Consider the following 27,418-nt stretch of genomic DNA (forward strand, 5'->3'; position numbering starts at 1 on the left):
TCTTGTCTTGCGAGCGCAAATGGAGCATCGTTTAGAACTATTAATTGTTCAGCGTTTTTCAGGCGGGCATAGGTCTACTGCGCCTGAGGAACTTCCAGCTGGAGGCTGCAAATCCCAGGTTAGTGCAGCACCAAACCCACTCCAGGCGTCAGCCAGGTTTGTTGGCTGGGATGAGCATGGTGCCGAGTGCTGCGACATGACTTCTGCTGGCCTGGGGTGTGAGCAGAGCAATCTCCACCTGCAAAAGGCAGGCACGGTGTCACCTGGCTTCCTGGGCTCACATCTTCACTTAGGGTAACTAGGAATGTGTGGCATGTGCGGCTTTTGTATACAAGTGCTGCCCTGTGATATTCCTTCTGGTGTAACCTATTGAATCGCTCTCAGGCTCTTCGCAAATTATTCTAGAAGTTTTACTCATTCTCATACTTGCTGGGTGGATTGACTGGAACTTACCCAAATTACACTTGGAAAAATGTGGCTATAGTATTTCTTGCCTGTTAAAATATTTCAGATCATGTGTAGCTTGATCATACTATCATTTTAGTCTTCAGAACTAATAGTTCTTTTTGCTGAGTTTTCTTCATCACATAAAAAGTGACTTTATACATACTCCAATAGCAAAATAAAGTTTGTGAATTCTTTTTTTTTTTTTTTTCTTTCTGCTTTTTTAATAGCAGTAACTCCCACGAACTGGTACAAGGCTTGGTACTGTGCAAGCAGTTTTTCACTCTTAGAATGCTTCTACTGAAAAGCAGATATTGTGTGAAGTACCATCGATCACTGCCGCGGTTTTATACAGTTTGTCACCATTGTTCTTCGTATAGCATTGAGTCACATTTAGAACTATGGTACAGCTCACAAGTGTTCAGCAGGGAAAAAAAAAGTGTTGGGTGTTTTTTTTACTTTAAAAAAAACCCTTATTATTTGTAATCTAATATCAATGATATGTTAGTGTATAGAAAATATGCCTAGTCTAGATGAGAACAGGCTTATTAATGTATTTAGAAGTGCATAAAGTGGTTTGTAATGATGGAGAGTGGGATGGAGTTTCTAAAGACCTAGAATAGCTGAGGTTAGATACTGAAATATTAAAGCAGAAATCTAAAAGGCTGTTCTGACAGAGGGTTAGCTCAGAGGCAGAAATGGACTTTTGTTGTGTGTCTAGATGTACTTTAACAGCTTTGGGATTTCCTAATAATTTCCTGGATGTTTTTCTGCCTAAGAGCATACTGTATCTCAGGTAAAATCCAACTGAAATACTCTCTATATATGTCTCTAATTAAAGAAAGGAATTGCATAAATTTTGGTAGATTTTTATAGAGACTAGTATTCCTGCAGTGCCACAGAGTTTGTTGTGCTCCCTGGATATGTTGCTAGGACCCATTATCTTGTGCTTCTGCCAACTAAGAGTCCTAAGTCTACTACAGGATTCAGATTTTCCTGAGATTTGATGTATTTCTTCTAATATAGTGTTGATTTAAACAGACTATTTCCCTATGAATGTGCTTTAGTGATTCCACCAGGAATTTTATCTTCATTTGGCAGACTTTTCTGGCTGCATTGATGGGGATGCTAATTGACACTACCATCATTGCCACTTACCACAGTAAATATGGTGGTAAGCACAATAAAAGCTTTTCTCTATGCTAAGCTCAATCTGTTGTAATGTGTATATATAAATTGGTCTCTGCACATTCATTGCTGTAACGTGCATTCTTGGGTGGGGAAAGACAGGAGTAAGACTCTAAGAAATGTTTCTTTCAAATGTTCATACATTGAAGCACCATGAAAAATTGACAACTGGAAACTTTTAGCACTTGCTGGAGGTTGGAGAGGTTTAATTTTGCAGAGAGGGAGCAAAGCATTCATGTGAATTTTCTAACTAGATTTTATCTTAAAAAAATTATGGATTGACACCAATTGTCAGTTTACATGAAGAAATCGTCAATTCAATTGAATTTGTTAAAGGAAATTTTCCTCATGTGTGTGTTCATACCTGAGAATTCAGCAAAAGGAAACATAGACTATTTTGAAGATTTTATTTTACATGTTTTAGGCAAAACTATAATCAGATAAGGCAAAAGAAGTGAGATAAATTAAATCAACTGTTATACTGAAGATCACTGAATGCCTAGTAGAAATATTGGTCTGTGATAGCCTGTGGCTTTTATGTTTGGTCTGGAGACCATATTGGTCTGGAGTATACTGGCACGAGGGAGAAGAGATTGAAACTTGTCTCTGTATGTATGGAAGGAGGTTTGATGTCAGGATAAAGTACCATGGTAAGGTGAAAAGTAGGTTCCATTTCTGCAAGCAGAGTTGAGAACAGAAGACTTCTTTTAAAAGTATCTACCATCCAAACCTTGAAATAAGCAGAAACGAACATGCGAATGTGAGAGGGGTAGGGAATTTTAATCTTTCCACTTTCAATTAGTATGCCAAAAGTACATACAATTTGCATATAAATAGTATGTTAATCTGGAATTTGGTCCAGAAGCAGCCTGCTAAGGCCTGCAGCAGTATGGAGAGGGACTGCAGTGTCTGTGGAGGTGGAGCTCATGGGAGTGGGATAGGTGGCATGGCAGAGTGGTTTTGGCAGCAGCGTTGGTCCAGGAGCCTAGTGAAGAGGAGGTGGGAGGAAGGACTGGCAACTGGTTGAGGGTGCAGAGAGAGGGGGGGTGCTTGACATGGGAGAGCAGAAGGATGGTGTGAGAAACTGGAAGTGCAAATATTGTCCTTTTCATGGAATCACGGAATTTTCAGAGTTGGAAGGGACCTCTAGAGATCATCTAGTCCAACTCCCGTGCCAAAGCAGTATTGCTTAGAGCACATTACTCAGGACTGCATCCAGGTGGGTCTTGAAAATCTCCAGAGAAGGGGACTCCACAACCTCCTGGGCAGCCTGTTCCAGTGCTCTGTCACCCTCACCACAAAGAAGTTTTTCCGTGTATTTGAACGGAACTTCCTGTGTTCTAACTTGTGCCCATTGCCCCTCGTCCTGTCACTGGGAACCATTGAAAAGAGCCTGGCTCCATCCTCCTTCAACCCACCCTTTAGATACTTGTATGCCATAAGGTCTCCCCTCAGCCTTCTCTTCTCCAGGCTAAAGAGTCCCAGCTCTCTCAGCCTTTCCTCATAAGGGAGATGCTCCAGTCCCTTAATCATCTTAGTTGCTCTTCGCTGGACTTGCTCCAGCAGTTCCCTGTCCCCCTTGAACTGGGGAGCCCAAAACTGGACACAGTATTCCAGTTGTGGCCTCACCAGTGCAGAATAGAGGGTGAGAATGACCTTTTCTTCAGGGTTGGAAGAATTACATCCAGACATTTAAGGCTGTGGATTCTGTGGTTCACTGTAGAGTGTACTGTCTTTCCACGTGACTTTTTGTAACATGTTTCTTTATTCCCTGCTAAATGCTGGCCATTGCTTGCAGGCTAGACAGTCGAGGTGATTTGTATCCACCTGTAAATGTCTGAGTTCACCTTTCTGGTTAACCTCTTCATCATCAAAAGAAATACTCATCTCGTTCTTTCTGGTATCTTTCTTCCGAACATCTTATTCTCAGCTCTCTGGCAATATTTTATATTCTTTCTTGCTGTAAGGCCCTGTGCCACTGGGTCAGGGCAGGCTCGGTGCAGACTGCTTTAGTCCTTTGTAGTCATTGTTTTATTTGCTGGAACTTCCAGCATGGTTTCAAGTATTCTTTATTCTGGTTTTAGGACTGCACTTGAGGCTATTATGAAGAAGATATTGCCTCCCGTAAACCCTATGATAAGTTCTGGACTTAAGGTTCCATTCTAATGTGTCTTTCTTTGCCAGGCAGGCAGACATTTTAATAAAACCTTACATCAATTGTCAAGGCATTTATTAGAGTTTTCTTCTGAAAAATGTTTCTCTGGACATAAAATTTCTTCACTAAGGAAATCACTTCACTGCGAAAGCTCTGAATAGTTTATCATTGCTGTATGATCCAACCTATCTCTAAAACTCTTAGGTTTTTAATTGTATAGATTACAAAAATACAAAAGCCTTGAAATAATTTTTGCTGATAGTTTAGCAAACTACCCACTGTTTATTGCATGTATTACAATATTTTTATGCTCCCTTCTCATTCTGCCGCAGCAATTACACGGCTGTGCTCCTAGGTCTGTGCTGATGTACTCCATTATGCGGCTTCCAGACAAAGCTGTTTTGACAAGCAGGACAGCATGGTGGCAAAAATCCTGTTCCCTCCCCTCATGGTAGTCAGCAGGATGCATCATCCTTGGGTGCAGTGTTCCTTGTGCCAGGGCCTGCAGAGAGACTTTAAACCACGAGACCGGCAAAATGCAGCCTCGAGAGTCTGTGCCCCAGCAGCATCCTTGTCATAAACGTGCTCAGGTGTGGATGGTTTCTGTACATGACTTTGGATATGGCACGTGGAATTTGTCCTCTGAGTAACCTGGCTTTTGGGTTTATCTTCAGAGGTTGGAGTGATCATTTTGACTGTCACCCTGTAGAATCCCATATTATTATATGAATACATTTAAAAATCTGTTTAGAGTAAGCATTGTCAGGCAGGCGAAAACTAAAATCTGAAATGCTGAACATCCCTGAAGTGACACATCTGCAAAGCATTTACTGGGTTTTAAAAATCAGCAGTTAGCAGCTGATCTTGTAGGCAGCATTACTTTCTCACTGTCCATACCAAAGGCAGAGCTGGAGCTGCAGATGACTGCTACACACGCTGTCTGTAACAGACAGGGATCTTCTCTCATTGCCAGCATCTTGAACTGGAGGTGAAGCTCATGACCTGATCCTCTGCTTCCCCAAAGGACACACAGGTGCTCATGTCTTCCACCTTATGGATGCAGCTGGTGGTTTGGCTCTGGTCCCCACAGAGTTGGGAGATTCTTCCACTGCTAACGTTGAGGGGGAGGTGTGAGTCACAACATGGTTGTTGCATTGGCCCAGGACCCAGACACACTCACATCTTCTACCTCCTGGACGCAGCTGGAGATGTGGGTCACAACATGGGCCTCTGCATCCTCACAGGGTGGGGAGCTGCTCTCACTGTTGTCTTTGTGGGCAGAGTGAGTGGGAGGTGTGGGTCACCTGGGCTTCTGACTCCCACAGGGCACAGAGGTGCTTACGTCTTTCTAGAGTAATCCATTGGTTTCTGAGATGAGACAAGCTCTATGAGCAAACTGTGGAACTGGAGGAAACTCCTGCTCTCTTTTGCTCCTCTGACCTTTCACCACAGATGTAAGGTGAAAATTAATTCCAAAGCGAAGATAATGTCAGACATACAGTGTCTGACAGTTGTGGACTTCTGACTGTAGAGAACTGCAGTTTAGACAGCCTTGAACATCCCTACAGCCCCTGTTGGGCTTTTTTCTGAGTATTTTTCATCAACTTCTGTTGAGCCAGATCTTCAATTTTGTTTTACATGTACAAGAGTGCAGCACAATGGGAGATGGACTACAGTCTTATTTGGCATGGGTATTTCAGATATTTTTAGAAATGTTAAGCAAATATGTGCTTCAAATTCTGAACATGTCATTTATAGGACTGTAGTGTATCTTGGAATTTTCTGGAAAAAAAAAATCTTATTTTTTTCTAAAAGCTACCAGAGTAACTCCCCTCACTGTGAATTCTATAATGATGATGACTCCCTGAGATCAAGTGGGCTGTTTAAAGCTTCAGTTCAGAATACATTAACAGGGAGAAATAGAGAAATCCAGAGATACAGCAATGTGCACCCGAAGGATGCATGAAAATTTCAAGCACGTTGATTACAGCATCTTGAAGGTAATTCACAGCTACCGAATACCCAGCTTGCATTGTGCACTGTTCTTTCTAGGACTGCCAGATTCCTGAAATTTGCTTTTTTTCCTGCACCTGCTCTATAGAAAACTGTCTTGGAAATCAAACTTTGAAGTTAAGTCTCCAAACCAGCAAATCAGTGCATTATTTTGGGGGGAGCTACAAGCATTTATGTTCTCTTTTTTAACATATGAAGAACTCATATACAGTACCTTAGGCTATATTGACTACTATGAAGTGGTTTTATTGGGGTTAGGTTTAGGCAGTTGGTCTTGGGAAAACTTAACACACATGAACAGTATTATTCTGTAAGACTAAATGCAGCTCAGATAAATAAGGGTTTGTAGCCTCATGCTGTAAGTAGTTTCCCTGTGGTCACAATCAAAGTGTGTTTCTTAAAGTTAGCATATTTGGTTAATTTATGATAACTGTATTATATTCTGCAGTTTATACTTCCTAAATAATAATGTACCACTCAGATGCTTAACCCCTAGTCAAAAAACCTAGCAATGTTATCAAGCCCTCTTTTGAGAGGCAGCATGATGGGTTTTGACAGGAAAATATTCTACAGCTGTTTTTTGTGCTGCTTATCATGCTCTGAGCGACTTCCTTTGAACCAGCTGGTTCAGTCACTGTCCTTACCTCACTCATTTCACCAACATTGTGTTTCTGCTTATTTTAAGGCCCTGTTTCTCTATGGTGTTATGAAAGAAATCTAACTGTAATATTGTGTATTCAGTTGCGCTGATGGGAATAGGTTATTTTTCAGAAAAACATAACTGATATGGAAAATACAAAAGATAGTGTAAGTTGTTGCAGAATCTGGAGTAAATGCTGGTCGTTTCATTGTGCTGTTACTTTGGGGTGGGGATGTGATATGTACAGGTTTTGCAACCTAATGATTCAACCTAATGATTATTCAGGCTCAATGTGACTGTAGCAGAAGAGATGAATAATCAAGCAAACTTTATTTAATCCTGGTCAGTTGCACAATTTTTAAAGAAGGAAAATGCTGAGAGATCAAAGAGGTGATTTAATTTTTCCTCTTTAAGTACATTAAATTGTTCATTACAAATGATGCCCCAGCTCACTTTCCTGTGGGAGGATCCTTTGTGAGATACTCAAGATTAAAACAAACCTATATGTTCTAGTAACACAAAAGACCGTTTTTCTTTTAAACTGGTGGGTGGATAAAATTCTTTGGTTAAGTTTTTAAAAAACTCTCTGCGGGCTGTGTGGAGAATTGCCACATGCTTCTCATAGATTCCAAATTTCTGCCATAGCAAGTCCCACTGGTTTCAACCACAGGCTTTTTTGTTTTCTGTACTCTCCTTTGTAACCCTCAGCAAACGGAGGCAATGCCAGAAGTTCTGGAAAACAAGAGAGAGAGGCTGTGAGCCAGGCCTACACTGCTGCATTCCTCTGCAATGGTAGGCCACCGTGTGGGCTTCATTTCAGCTCTTCATTGTAAATCAGTGGCACGGATGACCAAGAGACCAACTCTATGAAAACATACAGAGTGCAAGGCAGCCTGTGCAACTGAGTGGATTGGATTTAATTACAATCTTGAGATAAAAAAATGTTTTACTACAGGGGATTTTTTTTTAACTTTTTTGACTGCCTCTTTTTACTTGCATATTTCTTTACTTAAATATGCTTACAGGCATGCAACACCTTCATGCACCCATGAGGCAAATAATGAAGTCCAGAGCTGTTTTCTTGTCGCTATAGTTTGTGCCACGTATTCCCAAATAGGTGGCTTTCTCAACTGCGTTGACCAGCTACATGTAAGGTAAAGGCAGCAGATGGCTCAGTAGAAAACTTTTCTGCAAGACCTCAAAAGTTAAGAGTACCTGGTAATTCCTTACACAGGTGCATCACTGAATTGCAGAACTACATATATAGCCTGTACTATAAAATCCCATTAAAACAGAGGAAGAGGAGGAGATTAAGCTCAGTGCAGTGGCAATGCGTGACTTAGGCCCCCAACCTAAGTTCTTGCATGTTGAATCTGGTGTGACTTTTAGAGTAGGTTTAAGAAAAAGAGGTCTGTTGTACCTCTGGTTTTAAGCTTCGGCATCATCTGTAACGGGGGAACCCATAGAGTTGGTATGTAATTACTGCTACAGTTCCTATGGTTTGAAATGCATTGCTGACTGGCTTGTTTTGATCTCTTTCCTTTAACATGGCCAGAATGAACATGGCTATTTCAGCTGCTGCCACTACTCATTTTGCTACTTTAATTGAGCACCTGTGTGAAAGGCTAAGTTTCTTCAGTAAGAGAGGAAAGAAGATACTTAGACATAACTAATACAGGGTGTATGAGTTTGGGGAAGGTATGACATTGGTTTTCCTCCATCAAGTCTAAAACCTGGCTCCCAGAGAGCAGCCCCTCACTGTGGGTAATGGGACGTTAACGCGTTTCAACCCACAGTAACCAGGCGTGCTTCCCACTAATATCCTGACTTTGGGCACAGACTACATCCTTGGGTTATTACTGCACAGACTGCAAGTGTTTTCAGGTCTCTGACACGCAGATGCTAGGGGTTGTATGTGCCTTGGTGAAAAGCCTGACAATACATAAGAATTTTCCAGCAAGGGGACCCCTGGTGATGGTATATCAAAAATATCTGACTCGGATAGTATTACGACTTTTTACACAGTGATACTGTAAAACTTAGTTGCCTTCAGTGGAACAATAATGCTGAACACAAGCTGTAATGAATATACAGCATATTCTTAGTTTTTATTATTATTTTATATTTGTTTTAGAGAACCAAGCCTCTCAAATCATAAAATTGTCAGCAAAACTAAAAAATATGTGCTGCTTGCTAATTCCTGAGATAAGACTTGGGCAAGTTTGAGTGTCACCATTCCAGCTAGATGTCACATTCCTGTGTGTTTTCAGCTGGTCATTGATTGACAGTGTCATGGTTTTACCAGGTAGGTTGAAAAAGTCGGTATAGTTACCCTACCAAAAGAGATACCACAGCAACAATTCCCCACAAGGCCAGTACCACCTGCTGCAGGAATACCTCTTCCAAAGGCTGTTAAGTGTCAGGTACACCTTTGTTAGTTTTACTGCAGAGCGATGCTTAAGAGATGCATTTATCATGAAACTGGTACTCTTGTGACAAGTTCACAGTTACATATTAAATACTTTGTCGTGGCCAATGAAGTCTGGCAGAATTTAGAGGAAAGAAAAAAAAAAAAAAAACAAGTTGTTGATTACCCTAATGAACTTGCAAAATTAATACTACTTATAGTTTATCACTCCATAATCCCGCACTACTTTTATAGATTAAATAAATGTCTATTGACTTTTATGTTGTCTTCATCATCTAGCTTTTAAGCATTGGGTCCCTGAAATGAAAGAGGCAAATTTAAGAAAGCAGATATGACTCATAATATTTGCTGTTAAAGGACATAATTTACTGGACATGTTGTATATAGTCTTATAGTTTGCCTCAGTATAAATATGACCTTGAAACAGTTGCTGCCATATTGAAAGAAGGGAAGAAGAATTTTAGCCAGATTCCATGGGACCCTGCAAACTGGTACTGCTTGTACAAACAATGCATGCCCTAGTGCTTAAAATCTAAAAGTCCTTTCTTGTGCCCCAGGCAGGGGGTTGATGATTTTGATAATCCTTAAGCAGATCAACAGTGAGTGTATGTAGTAGAGAATGTTTCTGGCAGATCACCTCTCTCGTACTGGCGACCTTCAGGATAAACTACTTCACGGGTAGATTTTTCCGGCTCTATTTCCTGAGCTCTGAGCATTATCTTTCATGTAGCTGAGGAAAATCCTGAAAACGGTACATCTCAGGATGACAACAAGACCTACTCTCTTGTGTGCTGAGGGAACCGAGAAGAAACTGTCAAGTCAGCTTGGAAGGCTTGTTTATCCCAGTGTCAAAAGAACAACACTGATGTTAGAGACACCTTTGGCAGCCAGCAAGTTTTTCATTGACTGGCCCCTTGGAAAGAAGGTTGCTAGTCATTTCAGGAGAGATTTTACTGGGTCTCTTACCTAGTGAAACAGCTACTTCTGAATTGATGCCAATGTATGTCAAGTGTTTGCATTTTTTTTCAGCAGATCTGCAATAACTTCTAGGTTAGTATCAGAAATGAAGTGAGAAGAATTGCACTTATTTTTTTCATGCTGTAGTAATTAGTATCTGAAAGAATTGTCATTCTCCTATGCAATTTTCATTTTTTTCCTACAGCATAGTTTTATGCTAAAAAGTACATACTCCTATTCTAGCTGAGTGGATGCAGTATTTATTTCCTTAAAAATATGGGCATAAATGATATAGACATACTGTCACTCCTTTCTCCTGCTAAACCTGCAAAGACGGGTATTTCCATAATAGGATGCGAACTGGTGCTTCCCTTCACTCCATCAAAACCTTTTTGTGTTTTCATGCAAGCTGTGCTGCAAGGCTGAGTTCTGCTTCCCTGAGGGCTGTCCTTCAGCAGGAGAGGGCCGGGGAGGGCTTGGAGAGGTATCTTTCATGAGACTTAAAGCAGCTGTGCCAAGACTTATGTGTCGGCAAAGGTCTAGAATGAATAGATCCTATTTGGCCTATTAAATCCAGCAGTAGCTCTCAGGGGGCATAATGCTGCCTGCAGAGAACAGCTAAGAACTGGTATTCCACAAGGCATCAGGGATTCAGGGAAAGCAGAATTTGTCAGGCTCTTCTTGTAAAATTTTAAGTGAAGTTCCATTCATCTGGCCACAGCAATGCAGTCTAAATGTCAGCTCTAAAAATGGGTTGTGCCTTTACCAACAGCAGTGCGATCCTTTTCAGCAGGCTTAGCCAGTGATCCTTATTGACCCAAGATGTAGTACAGAACTAAACTTGGTCTTTTATTCAACTTAGTTCAATAGAAGTAAATACAACTCCATAGTAACAGGTATTTGTGAGTCTATACTGGGCCAGGTGGGGTTTTCCACTTTTTACTGTATTTTGTGTACTAAGGTTTGCTGTAAGGAAAATAGGGCCACAACAGACCCCTTATTCACTGCTTCATCAGGTCAGCGTAGAAGTGCTCTCAACTCATCAATGGAATGGAAACTGTCATGGTCTGGGCTGGATTGGCCACTCAGGTGGAACGACAGATGTTCTCCCCTATCTCTCCAAAGAGAAGTGGGGGAGAGAGAGAGAGAGAGAAAGACTTAACGAGTTTAGAAGGAACTAAACTACTTTAATGAAATATTAATAATAAAATTAAAAAAGGAAATAATGAAATATATACAAAACCGTATCAAACGGTTGACAATCACACAACTAACTGGCATTGGGGACATCCCAGACTGGACTGAGTGGAGTGGAGCATCTCCCTTATGAGGAGTGGAGCATCTCCCTTATGAGGAGTGGAGCATCTCCCTTATGAGGAGTGGAGCATCTCCCTTATGAGGAGTGGAGCATCTCCCTTATGAGGAAAGACTGAGGGAGCTGGGTCTCTTTAGTTTGGAGAAGAGGAGACTGAGGGGTGATCTTATTAGCGTTTATAAATATATAAAGGGGGAATGTCATGAGGATGGAGCCAGGCTCTTCTCAGTAGCAACCAATGATAGGACAAGGGGTAATGGATTCAAGCTGGAACACAAGAGGTTCCACTTAAATTTGAGAAGAAACTTCTTCTCAGTGAGGGTGACAGAGCACTGGAACAGGCTGCCCAGGGAGGTTGTGGAGTCTCCTTCTCTGGAGACATTCAAAACTCGCCTGGACGCCTTCCTGTGCAACCTCATCTAGGTGTTCCTGCTCCGACAGGGGGATTGGACTAGATGATCTTTTGAGGTCCCTTCCAATCCCTAGCATACTGTGATACTGTGAGTGTCGTATGGGAGTCCATATCTGGATTCAGGATCGGGATCAAAGGCAGACAGACAGAGTCCTCCTCAGACACCGGCCACTGAAAAAAGAGAACTGTCCCTTTGAACCCTCAGCTTTTACACTGAGCATGAGGCAAATGGGATGGAATACCCTGTTGGTCAGTTTTGAGTCACCTGTCCTGTCTGCTCCTCCCCACAGGTGGGAACCCTCTACGCTTTTCTGCCTCTTACCCTACAACGAGGCAAATGACCAAGTTATCTGCCCTATGGTGTTACAGCAATAAGTATAAGCAAGAGCCTCTCTGCATACCATGCCTGGGCATCAGCTGTAAATGTAGGTCTTATCACTTGAGAGCGAACAGTGTCTGCACAATATGCTATTAATTTCAGCAGTTAGAAGAGGCCCGGCTAAGAAGTACAGTTACTGAACAAAATTGGTCCTGTTTTACCTTGAACCAGGACAGAAATAGAGTCCCAACCTTTCGTTCTTTTCGGGCGAGAGCCTCATATGCTCTGTAATGTCTAATGTATGCAGCGAGGGAGGAAAGTCAAAGGAGTCCATATTATGCTTAGCAGATGGCTTCTCATTTTTGTGGAGCTTTGGTCTACAGCTTGATTAGCCCATAGGAAAAGCTGAGTTTCTTGTGCAGAAAAATACTCGTCTTCTGAAGCTATAAAGAAAATCTGCCTTTGGGTGAATTTTTTTTTCCCTAAAAGTGATAAGCTTTGTCAAAGAGGAAGGGAGGAGAGCAAGCTGTAATGGAAGCAGTCTTGGCTAACTACAGTAGGAGTGTTAAACTCATGTGAATCTGTATTATGAGACACACTGGCATTACTCTCTGCATTCATTCTGCTAGCAAATGGGAAAACTGTTTGTGTAAAGGCTAAACGCACCAGCAGATCGATTCTAGTTGTGTTCAGAGCTATGACCAACTGTTTGTTTCACAATGATGCTGCGTGCCGTCTATTCCAAACAGAAATATTTGTTAAAAATTGGTTTCCAACAGTTTGACAAGCATCAGACAAACCCAGTAATTAGATCTGTGAAGTGAAATGTCTGATGGCATACTGCCTTCTAACCATATTAGTGAAGTTAGGCTGAGAGCCATTTTTTTGTCTGAAGCGTCTCAGCATAATGAGGCTAAATCAAGCTTTGCAGTTCAGATTTAACAACGCAGACAGCATTCTTTCCTCCCTCTCCCTGAGTACGTAGGTGAAGTGAAGCCTAATGGCTGTAGACACTCCGTTCTGCTGTGAGCTGTGTGGCAGTAAAAGTCCAAACCAGGAGCTGGATTGTACCTCTCACTGGTGCCCAAGGGAGAGAGTGGAACCATCTCAGGCATTTTCATCGGATAGTTCCTGTATTTTCTGAAGCGACTCAACAAATGACCAGGAGATCCGTAGCCTTGTTTGCTGAACCTTTCTCCGCACCACTTTACTGGTTTGCACCCATTCTCTCACCTCCTTTTCTCATTTTAGTCTGATCACCGGGTGCTCCCACTGCATGCGAAGCCATGCAGCTCTCCTCGGTGCCATCTCCAGCGGTAGAGCTCTGGCTGGAAGTCGGGACTGGCCTGGCTGTTTCTGGCAGATGACCTGCAGTGGGCTGCAGGATGAACAGGTTTTGCTGCACTTGCCTTTGATACTTGATACAGCTGGGCACCAAACGGTTGGATCATTTTTCCAAGGAAATTGTGTTAAATCAGCCTGATTTTTATTTGAGTCTGGCTTTTGTGGTAGATCACAGTGTGTAATTACTGCTGCATGTTCAGACTTCTCATTTGCACGTGTACCCAAAGCTCCATTGTTCCATCTACTCAAGAACATTAGAGTTAGAAGAAAGGTGTGTGATAGTGAAGGAAAAATGGAAGTGTATGACTTAATGACAGTACCCAAAGCCAGAGTTGAATTAGGGCTCCCAGCGGTGCCTTATGCTATACTTCCTGCAAAATAATTCCTTAAGGTCCTTTCTCTAGAGAACTTAACTGCATAAAAAGCAAAGGCAAAATGTTGGGAAATAGTCATCTTAACGCAGAGTTGGAACCCAGACATCCTCAACTGCAGCTTATATGTAGTGAGTGCTGATGGACATGCTTTTTTTGTCCTTGTCATTCTTTCGAATGGCCTGATATTACCACAAATGTTACTAAAAGTCACGTGTTCCAGAATAGCGGTTTTCAGCCTCTTAATTAATGCAAGGCAAACTATTACTAACACATTGCACATACGCCTTACCACTACAGCTTACTGAAGATCTTGAAATCTTAAGTGTTACAAAGCTGAGTGATTTTTAGGTGCAACCTTTTCTTGTTCAAGTGACTAAAAACAGGTAAGTCAGTACAAAATTCCAGATGTTTTATTTAGTATTTATTACCAGCATTTTAGTAAACATACTGAAATATAGTTGACTCAGAACTGAGAACTGTACTGCATTATATTTAACTATCCAGTTGTCATCTTATAGAAGAGATAGGAGCAAAAAAGTAGAAAAGGACAAATGTGGACATTATATTTCATATACTGAAGAGCACTGCTTTATAAATATACATGACTTAAGCTAAAATGAAAAGTTGATTCAAAAAGTCCCTAAAGTTAAGTCAAATAACTTTCATATTCATACACTGAGAAAAGAAGGCCAAGAAAAAGGTATTACTAATAAGTCACAGCAATCTGTAGCTACTGTAAAACATATTAAATATTCGGTGTTGTAAATCTGATTAATGTACTTTCTGTTGTTTGTAACAAGTAAATAATACCTAATTCCTAAGAATTTGTACAAATATTTAAGCTGCTGTCGTGTATTATTACAATCAATATTTGCAATATGCTGTGACTGTTGTGCTAAGCCTCTCTTGAGAAGCCAAAGTAGGGGCATATGCTTCCGCTTTTATCAGCTTCATTTTCCTCATTTATTTTTGCAACATTTGTAGAGGGAGCAGCAATAAGAATGTGAGAGGAATTACAAGTATCTGCAAGAAAGCAAGACTGGAAAGGGGTGGGAGGAGATGAAAAACTTGTAATCCTTTTTCTTTTTTTTTTTTTTTTTAACTTAATACATTAAAACTTAGTTTAACAACCTCTTTCTAGGTTGTCTTCTATATGGAAGAAGATTACGACTTCTATATACACAAGGAGGGACTTTTGTTATAGAGCAGCTCTACCAAGTGACCCATGAGAAGGATATTTATGTCCAAGGACTCTCCATCAGAGATTGTACTTTCTATAAAGCAGATTTCCATGGTCTTGACAGTAGCTGTTGTTTGAACCACAGGACTGAGAGATCCTGGCTAATTAGAGGCTTACATAAAAGTTTATCCCAAGAAATGGGATAAACTGTTAATGTCAAATTGAGCATTAAGACACAGTGATTTTGAAAATACTTACATGTGGCCTAACTCCTATTAAAGGCAATGGGGGGTTGAATTTAATATAGTTTCATTGAAAACACCTTTGGAAATTCTATTTTGTTTCATTAACAGACTGCTCAGAATTTTTGATCCCTCTATATTCCTTCGTTTTGGGAGTCACTGTGTATATAGAGAACAAATGGCTTTGTTCACCCTGACCAACACACACAGGGAAGGTTGTGCCAGCAGCAGAGCAGGCTCCAGAGCCGCACAGAGCGAGGGGAAGTGGAAAGATGGCGTTGCCTTTGGGAGTGGTCCTTGGCTGCGCCTGGAGTGCCAAATCCCTGCTCCGCATAAGGCTCTCTCCTGTTGCTTTTGGGCTAACACAAGGATGTGGTTTTCTCATGCTCTCACTTGCACGCTTTCAATGACTTTATTCACTTAAAACATAAATAGATGACACTTTAATAGCCTTCTGGTAATGCCTCTGGCTACACATTTGGCTGTAATTTACTCTTCAACCCATTTTACAAGGGTTTAAAAAAAAAAAAAAAGCCCGAAGACCTCTTCTACCATGGGCAGCTTTCTCTTGTAGAAGTGATATGGTACAGGAAGGGTACTCTATTTTAATGAGAGCTTCATCTTGCAGGTAGAAACAAAAGGAATAATATCAGTATCACATGCACAGCACTTAAAATGGGTTTTAATAGAAGTCATCTAAATACTTGTTTCTAAATGAACAAATTATTGTATGTTTACATGCTCTATTAATTCTGGATATCCTTAAGACATTATTGAAGTGATCTGTCTCTCAGATGCGCTTGAAGACTTTGATTAGTTAGCTCAACTATTAACTGTATCTCTCTGCTATCTATTATTAAATATTAGAGAAGACTTAAGCATGCAGAAAATATAGAGGAAAACCTAAATGTGTGCTTTCATTACTGAAATAAAGCATACAGAAAGATTTATACTTTATAGCTCACTGCGTATGCATTGGGAGAAGCTACTTTTGTGGCACAAATACCCTTCTTTGTTGCTTACCAATACCCGTATTCAGTGACACAAAGAAGAACTGTTGTAAAAAATATTAGTATGCAGATGCTCTGGTGTTTTGTTAATGCATTTAATTAAATACAATAGCTCTTTTGTTTTGGTTTTCTTTTTCTGTCTTTGAATGGATTTGTGTTATGGTATAGAATCTAGGCTTAGAGTTGCTGTTTAAAATGTTTTGCAGTTTCAGAATGTGTCATATATCCATGTTAGTCTCTCTTTCGTTCGATTAAGAAAATCATTTGGGGGCTTTAATAGTTTTGAAGAAGTTTGAAAGTATCTTTTCAGGAAAAAACAAATCCCAAAGTTGACAGCAAATATCTTCCTTTTCCCAGTGATGAGGTCTTCAGTCACAATTCGCATCGGTTAGGCAATTGTATTCCTGAGAAATACTTTTAGATGCTTTAACCAAAGAATTATTTTTTTTTTAAAGTTCTCTGACACTTTCTAGGTAGTTTTCACAGAAGAAAAAAAAAGTTGCACACCAAAACTGCATGTTACGTTTTTATATGGAAAAACTGTTGCAGATTGATTACAACAAATTGTAACCTAAATACTGGTATATATTTGCAGAAGGCAGCATTGCTGTCTCGTGTCGTTATCCATAAAATTATTTCGGAATTATTCTCAGCCTGAGAAAAGGTTTCTTTAGTGCCCTGTGGGTGGGCGAAATGATATGAAATGATTGTGTCAAGTTTAAAATTGCTCTGGTGAATCAGCAAAGTACTTGAGCCCACAGTACTTCGAAAACATAATGGTATTTGCCAGATCCAAATCAAATGGGGATTTAACGAGGTGATCAGAAGACCCTAAAGGTAACATATGACTAACTGTAAGTTATTTCTGAAATTTTGAGCCCCGTTACCTCCACAACACGTTTCTGACACAGGGTGAGTGTGTGGGAGGTGCTGCTCTGAAGGCTGCATCTCAAGCAGACCTACTAATATTCTTTTGGTGTTCCTTGGAGGCGAGACGGGTTCCTCAGTGGGTGCAGGTTCCTTTAGAACAGTAGGAATAATGGTATAGACTATAATAAACACCATATATTTTTTGTCAGTGATAGAATGAGCTACTACAGGTTGAAGGTTAAGTGTGCTGCAACTGATTCTTTTCAGATATTTTACTGCTTGCGTCAAAACGCAGCTGCAGAGGAGGCAGCAGACTTACACCTTGGAGGTCTGTCTCGCCCCTTTTCTTGGCTAAAAGCTCATCGGTTTCTGATAATCCTTTTTGTCACTTCTCACAAGCACTAAATACAAATCGGACAGTTTTGCTCTAGGCCTCCAGCATCAGCGCTAGGACATCATACGCCGACTGCCAGGATCATACGCGAAGGGAAAACTGTCGTGAGAAGCCAAGCACAAATTGCAGTGCAGCGTTCTCTGCCTTTCTGAAGCGAGGACAATTTAAACAGTGACAAAAAGCCCTCCGTCATTACACTTGTTTGATCGGTATTGAAGTTACAGTGAGGGATTCCAAATGGGGACAAAACCTTCAGGTACAAAAGCTCTGACACTGTGGAGAGGGAACATGCCCTTGAGAGGGCACCGTCCTGCAATGTCACTTTAATTATTTTTTTTTTTTCTTCCCCGTTTTGGAGAAAAACGGGACATTTTAGAGTTGCAGCCCTCAAGGGAAAGTACAGGGATTCTGATTATTCAGACATTGTAACTGATAGCCTCCTCATCAGTGAGCTTTCCATGTGAATAAAATTAGTTTCAGTTGTGCTTCTAACAACCTATTGAGCTATTTACAAATACTTCTAATTAAAAAAAAACACCTAGAACTACTGCAAATTTTGTGTGAGAACATCCTGGTTTCGGTTCCAAGCTAGCTTAATGTTCTTAAAGGCTGGTAGAGAACATAGTTTCATTACAACTGCACATATTACGGGGTTTGTATGAAATGAGCATCTCAAGGCGAGGGAAAGAAAGCAGCATTGTTCCAGGGCTGTTTTTCACAGGCCTGTATTCATATCTCATCCTTGTTGTTTGCAGGAGAGGCAGATGTGAACCAGAACAATGGGACCTCCACGAAGAGCCCAGCGGTGACAGACCCTAAAGGCACAGCAGACCCGAAGAATGCCTGGCCCGAGGCCAACCCAGCTGACACGACCGGTCGCCCCCACTTGATCCGCCTCTTTTCCCGAGATGCCCCAGGAAGAGAGGACAACACCTTCAAAGATCGGCCCTCCGAGTCAGACGAGCTACAAACCATCCAAGAGGACAGTGCAGCAGCTTCAGAGAATTCGGATTTGATGGCTTCACAAAAACGCTCCTCTTTCCGGCACGGATCAAAAATGGCATCTGCGAGCACTACAGACCATGCTAGACATGGATCTCCAAGGCACAGAGACTCGGGTCTACTCGACTCGCTGGGCAGATTCTTTGGAGGTGAAAGACACGTTCCCCGGCGGGGCTCGGGCAAGGTGAGCTCTGAGGAATAGAGAACTGCGCAGCTACAGCAAAATAAAGTACAATTAAACAGGAAGGGTGGGACTAAAAGGAAGGTGTAACTTCTATAATGCAAGAGTTGACTTAGCCAGCAAGACGGTACTTGCAGACGTGTAATTTAATGCTTGGCTTTAAACTGAAAACAACAACAACAACAAAAAAAGCATAGATCTGGGGAACAAGAGGAGCCATTCTGGGTAGTAACAAGGAGTATTAGAAATCCAGGGGGCTCTAGAAACATTACCGAGAGGAATTTGTGTGAACATTTAATATGGAGCATTGTGTGTGTTTGTATGCTGTGCCATTTAGAGAAACTTTAGTCTGCTTTTGTGTGTTGTTCTTAAATGTTTGCAAAACGGAGCTGGATGAGAGCACTAAATGCAAGACAAGCTCTAGATAGTTTGGCACTAACTGAGGGACAGACTTGGAAATAGATGTTAGAAAAAGAACTGCAGCCAGATTCTCCGCCTGCTTGCGCAAGAGCATGTTTTAAGGTCAGTTGATAGCATTGCTGAGGAGATGGCTTGACAGATACTGTCCTGAATCCCAAGTGTACAAAATAGCCCAGCTGCTTTATCCTGGCGAGAAGTGAAGATTTATAATCCAAGCATTTCATATTAGAAATTGTGTAACAAACCATTTCTTCATCATGAACTGAAAAATAAGGTATTGGTGAAAGGATATTACTTGAATTCTTTCCTTTTCCAGGACTAACCCACCTCCTCTGATAAGTTAGGCAGACAGCACGTTAGTTCACTATTGTTTGAGTGGCAAAGTTTAAGATATTTTCACTGTACCCTTTGCCATGATAAGTGGAATCTTGTGTTTGTGTGTTCACACACTACATAAGCATTTCAATGGAACTACTGTAGGGCTGCAAAAACCTTTGGTTTTGCTGAATGTATCGTTTGATGTTGTTGCTCAAGTTGTGCGTTGCAAAAACCGATGTGTCTGCTGGCTGAGCCCAAATTTTTCAATAGCCTTTGACAACCTGTGCTGTCTGTTCAGCAGTTCCAACCTGTGGCGCGTGCTGGGAAGGCTTAGCACGTGCAGCTTTCCCAAACTGGCTGTCCTGTAGTGACAGTGCGCTGGGTCGTGATACGTGTTCCCCTGTGGCTTAAAACTGATCTGTGATCCTACGACAGCTGCAGGCTGTCCGCGTACTTCACAGCTCCGCACTCGGAAGCACAGTGTGGAATAGCCCTTCCCTGAAGAGTTGTTGTAATGTAGAGACCACTGGATGAAAAATACTCTAGAATCTTAAAACCAGAGGCTGCTCACGCTTGGTAGCCAGGACTAAGTGAGCTGCACATTTTGGTCTTTTTGTTTCTCACATTTACAAACTGGGGACTATAATAATGCTTATGACAAAGATGTAGCAATTAGGCAGTCATTTCTGTAGGTAGGTGATATTCATACACGCAACAAGCAGTTGCTGTCTGGATGAAGAAAACCACTTTTTTTTACTGTGACTGCAAATATCAGAGACTGTTCCCAATGCACTTATTTTCTGGAACCTGCTTGGCTAGCTCAACTCTTGCTGTTTTATTCATACGCTGTGTTACTTGATAAAAAAAATAGTATATGAAATGCTCTTTGTACACCAAGGAAACAATACCAAAAACGTAGGTTCTGCATACAGAATATACAGAGGTATGTACTTTCTTGCTTAGCAATAAAACAAACCAACCAACTCACTTTTTAGTAGTGATGACTGAAAAATGGCTGCAAGTTGTACAGATTCTGTATTGTATCCTTTGGTGTGAACACGATTGCTATGATTCTCTACAGATCTCTGTGTAATTATGTACGAGAGGACAGGATATCATCAGTCTTATCTCTGTTGCTGTTCAGTAAACTGCTACTTTGAAGCACTTAAATGTCTGCAAAACAGTACAGAATTATGGACAATTCTAGCATTTTTTTACCTAGCAGAAGTAATTTTTTTTTAAGAACAACTATGTATAATGTTAAAGAGTTCTGACTTGCAGGTCTCGGCTGGAAGCACAGAGAAGTTTTATTATCTGGACAAAAGTCAGTCGCATTAGGAGGTCCAGGGCCAAAGCATCTCTAGCTCTGTTTCACACAATGATAATATTGATGCATGAAAACATGTCCCGGGAAGCTCTGTCGTAGGAGGGTTTCGGTGTGGAAAACATTGAGCAGGTGCCACAGAAAGACAGTTGTTTCAACTATTATTTATTTAGCCTTTAAGTTTATTTAGCCTTTTGTTTCTTGTATCAAGGAAGGCTTGTGGGGTGTCATTTATACATATGTGTGTATACAGAGGAAATGCAGATGGCTAAGAGTCTTATTTGTGCTTCAAAGCTAAATTTGAATTTTTGGCTGAATTTTGTAGAGCATCAGAGGACTGATAGAGGATGAAGGTGTTCATGGATGAGCTGAAATAGAATAAAGTCCCTTGGCAGTTTTCCAGGCTCCGCTAAATAAACAGGCCTTTGGTAAATAAGATACCATGAAAAGCACCTTAAAGGATGAATTTCAAAGGCTTGAAATTGAAAAGTTCCTAGAGCCGCAGTGTTTATTTCCGTGCACTTGTTTCTGATTAATTTTTGAAGCATTTCAAAGCAGTTCTGCAGCTGCCTTCCTTGCAATCTTCCTTTTTCAGCCAGCCCGTGCCCCAGTGGGAGCGGGTATCTCAACTACCCACACCAGCAAGCGCTGGAATGCAAAGACAACACTTGCTCTTTGTACAGATTTAGGGCTGACATTCAAGCAAAACCCATTATGAATTCTTTGTGGAGGCATTTTCATCTTGCGGCCATAGCTGAAGAGTACATTAATGAATAATATTCATTATTGTGTATGGAAAGGTGGGGTGGTAGGAACAAAGCAGGGACTGTTCCGTGGCCTCCTTCCCTCCCGTGGAGCAGGTTCTCCCTTACCCTGGAATTCTGAAGTTAAATTAAGAGTGCGTGGGAGGCCCATGGGAGTAAATAAAAATAGAAATACTGGAACGTACAGAAATACTCCTTCTCCTCTAAGGGGCAGCAAATGCATTCACCATTGTTCCCTCTGCCCCATCAAGATTTTAGATAACTTAAATTCAATTGAAAACAGCTTGAATTTTGTACTTTTAAGAATTTTTGTTCAGGTAGAATATTCCAAACAAAACTCTTGTTGTGCACAGCCTAAATTGTATTGCATTAAGGAAGGTTTTAAAAGGGTGACAGAAAGAAACTGCGGTGCAGACATTTTAAAAAGCATGCAAGACAGTAGTGTAACTATAAATTATTTCCTTCCTAATCTTTATAGAATATTTATCTAAACATTTGTAAAGCGTATAAGCAGGTTTCTTAAAATGATCAAATCTTTCTTGTGCCTCCTAGATAGTAGCCTGTATTCAACTTCAGTATGTACTGAGCACTATTTTGTTTCTTTCATGCTTTTGTGATTCTTTTGGTTATGATTTTTTTTTTTCTACTAAAGTTTGGATTGTGAAATAAGAACTTTTGTGTCCTGGTTTAACATTATGCATTAACGTACTAAACTTTAAACTATGTGACACACTTGCAACAGACCAAACTATTGTGAGTGACAGTAAATAATAGTCTAAGGCCAGACTTAGTGAAAGATTAAATCAATTTTTCTCTTACGTTTTGCTTCAGTTTTGTATGCAATCTTGTATCCTTCTCCTGTTGCCTGTATGAAGCCTTGCTCCTGTATTTCTTTCCCAATATATACGTGTTTGGGTGCAAGGAATATGGAAGGCGGACACGGGCCTTCCCCTTCCTACAGACAGACGCAAGGCTTGAGGAGTGCTGGGCCGAAGTTCTCCTCAAGTTGAGCAGAACCGGGGTTCAGGATCAGCATTTCTGAAACAGCCGTTCCAAACCCACCCCAGAGTTAAGCAGCCACTGCGTTGGGGGATCTACAAAAAGGGTTGCCATAAACATGCACAGGCAAAAAGTTTAGGAACCACAGTTTTAAATAATGACACGGCCTGATACAATTATCGGAATATCCAGGCATCTTTTTTTTTTTTTTTTCTCTTTGCACTTGAACTCAATTCACATTTCTCGTGCGAGCTTTAATGTGTACTACAGCACCATGGAGACTTTTCAAAGTAGTTAAATCAATGCTAGTCTGACTAGTATGTGAAGTGATTTAAGCAAATACTTACTGTGATTTTTGATTTCCAAGTCTTTAGTTTTCAGGGAGTGGTATTGCTCATGATACACTGTTTTGTAAAGCCGCTGTGCAAGCAATATGCTTGTAAAAAAAATTTTTTTATATAGTTTATGGTGGTTGTAACAATAATTTTGTTTTAATCTTTTGCTTTATATGTGCTTTATGTATTCATTAAAACGTTTACATGACAAAACTGGTGTACTAATGATTTAATTTGTTTTAAAAACTTTAATCCATTAACAGAAGTTGCAATGAACTACTTCATAGTATGTGATGGGGTTTCAGCTCATTAGAAGAGGCTGTGTGTCTGTCTATGAAATTCAGTTAAACAGTGTATTAGACAGACAGGAATAAGGCTTGCCTTCTGCAAGGAAAGGTTTTAAATAACTGAAGCTGCTAATCCGGTGTTCTCGCGTTATGATAATGGGAGCTGAATCTGGCCTCTCTTTTTCGTAGCAGGTAGCGGTGAATGATGAATGACCTAAAAATGAATTCCCGTATCAGAATTACTGGTTTAATTAAAGCTCGTTTGGGTCATGCGCTAGATTTGTCTGTTTTAAAAAATAGTAATGTGTACAAAACAAGCAAGTATCAACAGGTGAGTACTGCACAGCAGGTGACAAGTGAAAGGCTGAGGAGCCGACGCAACATAGGATTGATTCTGACACGTTCATTTAACACACGTATAACCGCATACGTGTTATACATGCTTAATAATTAACACATTACTTAATGCACTGGAACTAATGATCTTTTCCACTTGCAAACAAATTACTACTGCTTGAAGCAATTATTACAAACCATAAGAGGAATTGGGAAGTCAGAGGAGGTTAAATGCCACGTGAGGGCTGCCTCGGTGACGCGCTGGTGCTGCGGCGTGCCCAGGCTGGCTGCGGCTGCGGGGCCGGGGCTGTGCAGAGCAGCGGGGGCTCCCCGAGCTGCGTTAGAAGGTGAAGAGAAAAATCATGACTGGGTGGATGAGAAAAGCCTATGCGCTTCGCTGCTTTTACTGTCCTTTACATCGTCTTTTTTTGCCTCTTAAATTCAGCTATGTGTTTAGTAAGGTGTTCAGGCTAAAATACAATTAATCACCTGAAGCATTTTAAAGATCACTGTTTCTAATCAGTCTACAAGCAAAAGATTTCCCCTTTTCATTAAACTCCTAACAGTACCATCCAGTTCAGTCTTTGCTAGACTATTTCTAGCTTCTTCTATCCACCAGTATGATATAATAATAATCTAAGAGGGACCTAATCAGGTACTCTGAAGAGGAGCTCCAAGCATTCTCTCAGGTGCTTTGGTGAAGTTACCACCTTGCTGATGGGCTTTGCCTGGCCTTCAGCATCCCGGCAGGGTCAGAGCCGTGGCCACTGGAGAGGCAGGGAGGGCAGCTTTGGGGTCTTCTGGTGAGAACCGCCCAGGGCTGTTCTGCAGCAATCCCCCTGTGCTTCGACTGCCCCGTTGAGAATAAGGGCTGGATTTAATTTTACTGTGATATACCAGGGGGTGTGTGGGGGGGTGTTTGTTTAAACAAATGGGACGGGCAGCAGGAACCCCAAAACTCACATAGAGAAGGTCAAATGGATGTATTTAAAATTTAGCATAAGGCTTTTCTCTACCTAGTGTCAATTTTTTTCTTGTTACATTTGCTTCTCTGTATATGAACCAAATTTACAAATAAGAAATTGCTTTACTTTAAAAAAAAAAAAAAATGGATTTTCTTATCACCTACGTATTAATTCCTTGCAAATGAAGAACTGCATTATCCTATTCCATCCTAGAATGCCAAAATTAATGACTTTGTTCTTCAGCTGTTATGAGATTGCAGAATGCTAAACCCCACCCAATAGAAAATTGAGGCAAAAGCTACTAGTTTTTTTTTTCCTGATCTTGCTTTGTACCTCCATCATCACATACCATCAGTGACAATTGCTGGCTTTCGTTTTGTGTACTGGTGCAACATCTCTCGCCCAGCACCTGAAATGGTCTCCAGTTAGTCAGACGTGTTCATTTACTCATTTCTCTCTGAAGTTACTGGATTTTGTTTCTGAGCTACACAAGATCCTCCACCGCCATTTCCAGGTGCTTTTATCAAACTTCATAAAAAGCAATTTAAAAAGTGTTCATGAGAAATTCTGAATTACTGCTGCAGACCCAAGATGGTCCTTAGCTCTGTTCCGCCTTTCATTCATGATGCAGCTACCTTTTCGTTTCTGATACATCACACAATGAACATGCCCTGGGAACTACAAGCTTCAGGACTTGGGTGGGTGTCTGTCGTTGTCCCCCCTCCAATTTATGCTGGCTACATCATTGGAAATTTTACCTTTGATTGACAGTATTTGTTTTAATAAATTACACTATTAACCATGCCCTATCTAATTATTTCCTAGTATTAAACTCTCCTTACTACTATGCTCTCCCCATAAGTTATGCTGACGTAGGCAGTAATACTTTTAACAACCTGTACAGGAGTTTAGCTTGTCATTTCCTTACCTATTAAAGGCAGAAAAGAAAGAAAATTGGGCCAGTCCCTTCAAAGATGAAAACTGATGAAATAGTTGGTGGGTGGGTGGATGGGTGTGTGCAATCTGAGAGATGATGTGCGTATTTCAAGAAATTAAGGTTGTAGCAATATTTTTCTCCTCTTTATTTCTCGTCAGCAGCTGTAAAGTGGTAGTGTACACCTGGTATCTATAGTTTTGTTTTCCAAATAATCATCATCTTTTTTATTGTATAAGCTTCTCGACTCTATGAAAATATTAGGCAACGAGCCATTTAATTTTTTTTCAAATTTCTGCTATCTTACTGATAGCCATAACCACAATGTTACGTTCTTTTGCCATAGCAGCACCAACAGATGCATCTCCACCAACTATGCAGTCTGACAAGTAGAAATTTATCATTGTGAATACCAATCTATGACACCCTCCATATCTTGGCCGTGTACAGTTAAGTCCTTAAGGCTGTGAAGTTTGTTGGTAGCAGAAACTACCCCGAGAAGACCTACTAATCAAAATCTCTTTTCTGCTGGACCGATCGTTCTCAAAAAAAACAAACAAAAAAAAAAAAACCCACCCAAAACTAAAGCTTTGCACTGGGTTTCTATGGTGGGTAATTTCAACAAGGCTTAACCTATGCCATTGACTGATCCCAGCTTGATAAAACAGCACAGAGGACAATACTGAATATACACCAGAGACTGTGTCCAAGCTGATAAAGAACCTCTATAATCATGAGGAATATTTGAAAGAATTGATTAACACTGGGCAGAAAAAAATGCTTCAGAAAACCGAAGGTAAACTAAGGCATCAGGTTTGCCCCTGAAACCATTTGTCAAGTGTCACAACAATGGAATAAATTGGACATGGAGAAAGCCCAAGAAGGTACAATGGCACCAATCTCGCACTTGGGACCCTTCGCAAAACAGAACTACTGTCCTGAACAATTGTCCTGAGTCTTCTTTTTTCCCCCCAGTAATTCTTTCTTCTCACTTCCTAATTTGTGACCCCTAATCATCAAGGCACTAAGGAGTAAGAGGATTAAAGAGAAATGTGGTTCTGGATTATCGATGATCACTTACTCCTCTGGATGGTCAGTGTTCTCCATTGCTTCCTTCATGCCGTGTGTCTTCTCATCTTCCTTGAGTTTCTTTCTTACTTTTCAGTCATCTCTGTTCTTTCCTCCCGTGTTTCTTTATTCCCATCTTTCTTGTAAGAATGCTTCCTCTTTCTGTTCATCACCTATTTCTAGACAAAGATTACATTAATGATCTCAGCACAACACTGGAAAGCAGAATCTCCTGGACTCTGCATCTCTCTTCCTACCCATTCTGCTCTGAAGCTTTCAGCAAGTCATTTCATTTGTATCTTCATTTCCAAATTAGTAAAAGTTAACAGTACCTTTACAAGGATGTGTGGTTCATCCTTTCTAAAGTGATCAGGAAAAGTCTGCTGAGTTACCTAATTATTTATATCACCATCAGACCAGCACGTGGGGAAGCCATTGGCATTCCCACCGCTTTCTGTAACAGCTCAGTAAGTTGTGAACAGCCCGGAACAAACACCATCACGACCAGCAGATGGGTCCTCGGGCTGTAGGGGAAGGAAAACGGAAGCAACGGCAACAGTACAGCACAGCTCTGGGTTCGCAGCGGGTGTTACAGTAGGTACGTTACTGCTAGAATAAGCACGGAGAAATACATCCTCACCTTTTACGTGTGCTGTGTGTTCTGTCGCTGCCCGAGGAGACCCTTGGTGACAGCGCTGGGAGGCTCTGACGCAGTGTCAGCCCCCCCTTCCCCCGCAGGAACACAAAGCCCCACGTACAGAGCACCTCCCGGTCCTGAGACAAAGCAGTTTCTGTACGCAAGCGCCTGTCCCGCTTCCCATCATTGCTCCAGGCAACCTGTATATCATACATTTCTTCTTGTCCAAAAAAATAGCGTATATACTCACCAAAAGGATGCGTCTCTATCCCTGTTTGGAATACTGTTTGGAAACGGTACTAACTTCAGAAACTCAAACCGGGGTAGGAATTTCCTTAGTTTGGATTCAGAGCCCATTTCAAGGACTACAGAAAATCAGCTGTGGCTTACAAACCACCTGGTGCTCTTTCACCTCGCTCTTCCCACAAACCAGCGTGAACAGTATTCGTCACTTTGTGCTAATTTTAGGCTAATTTTAGTCTACCAGCGCGGCTGCAAATTTCTTAGCGGGGGTTAAGCATTACATCCTGTAGACTGTGGAAGAGTTTGGTTTTCTAAGGCCA

General features: G+C 41.0%; 1 protein-coding gene across 1 annotated transcript in view; it reads left to right on the forward strand.

Annotated features, from left to right (window-relative positions):
- Positions 1-27,418, forward strand: part of MBP (myelin basic protein) — a 124,152-nt gene that overhangs the window by 84,552 nt on the left and 12,182 nt on the right. Inside the window, exon 4 of the mRNA XM_082479977.1 lies at positions 18,041-18,471. Coding sequence (XP_082336103.1) covers positions 18,041-18,471 — 431 coding nt within the window. The remainder of the gene's footprint in view (positions 1-18,040; positions 18,472-27,418) is intronic.

The sequence above is a fragment of the Vanellus vanellus genome, assembly GCF_965231255.1.
Source record: "Vanellus vanellus genome assembly, chromosome: 2".
Taxonomy (NCBI): domain Eukaryota; kingdom Metazoa; phylum Chordata; class Aves; order Charadriiformes; family Charadriidae; genus Vanellus; species Vanellus vanellus.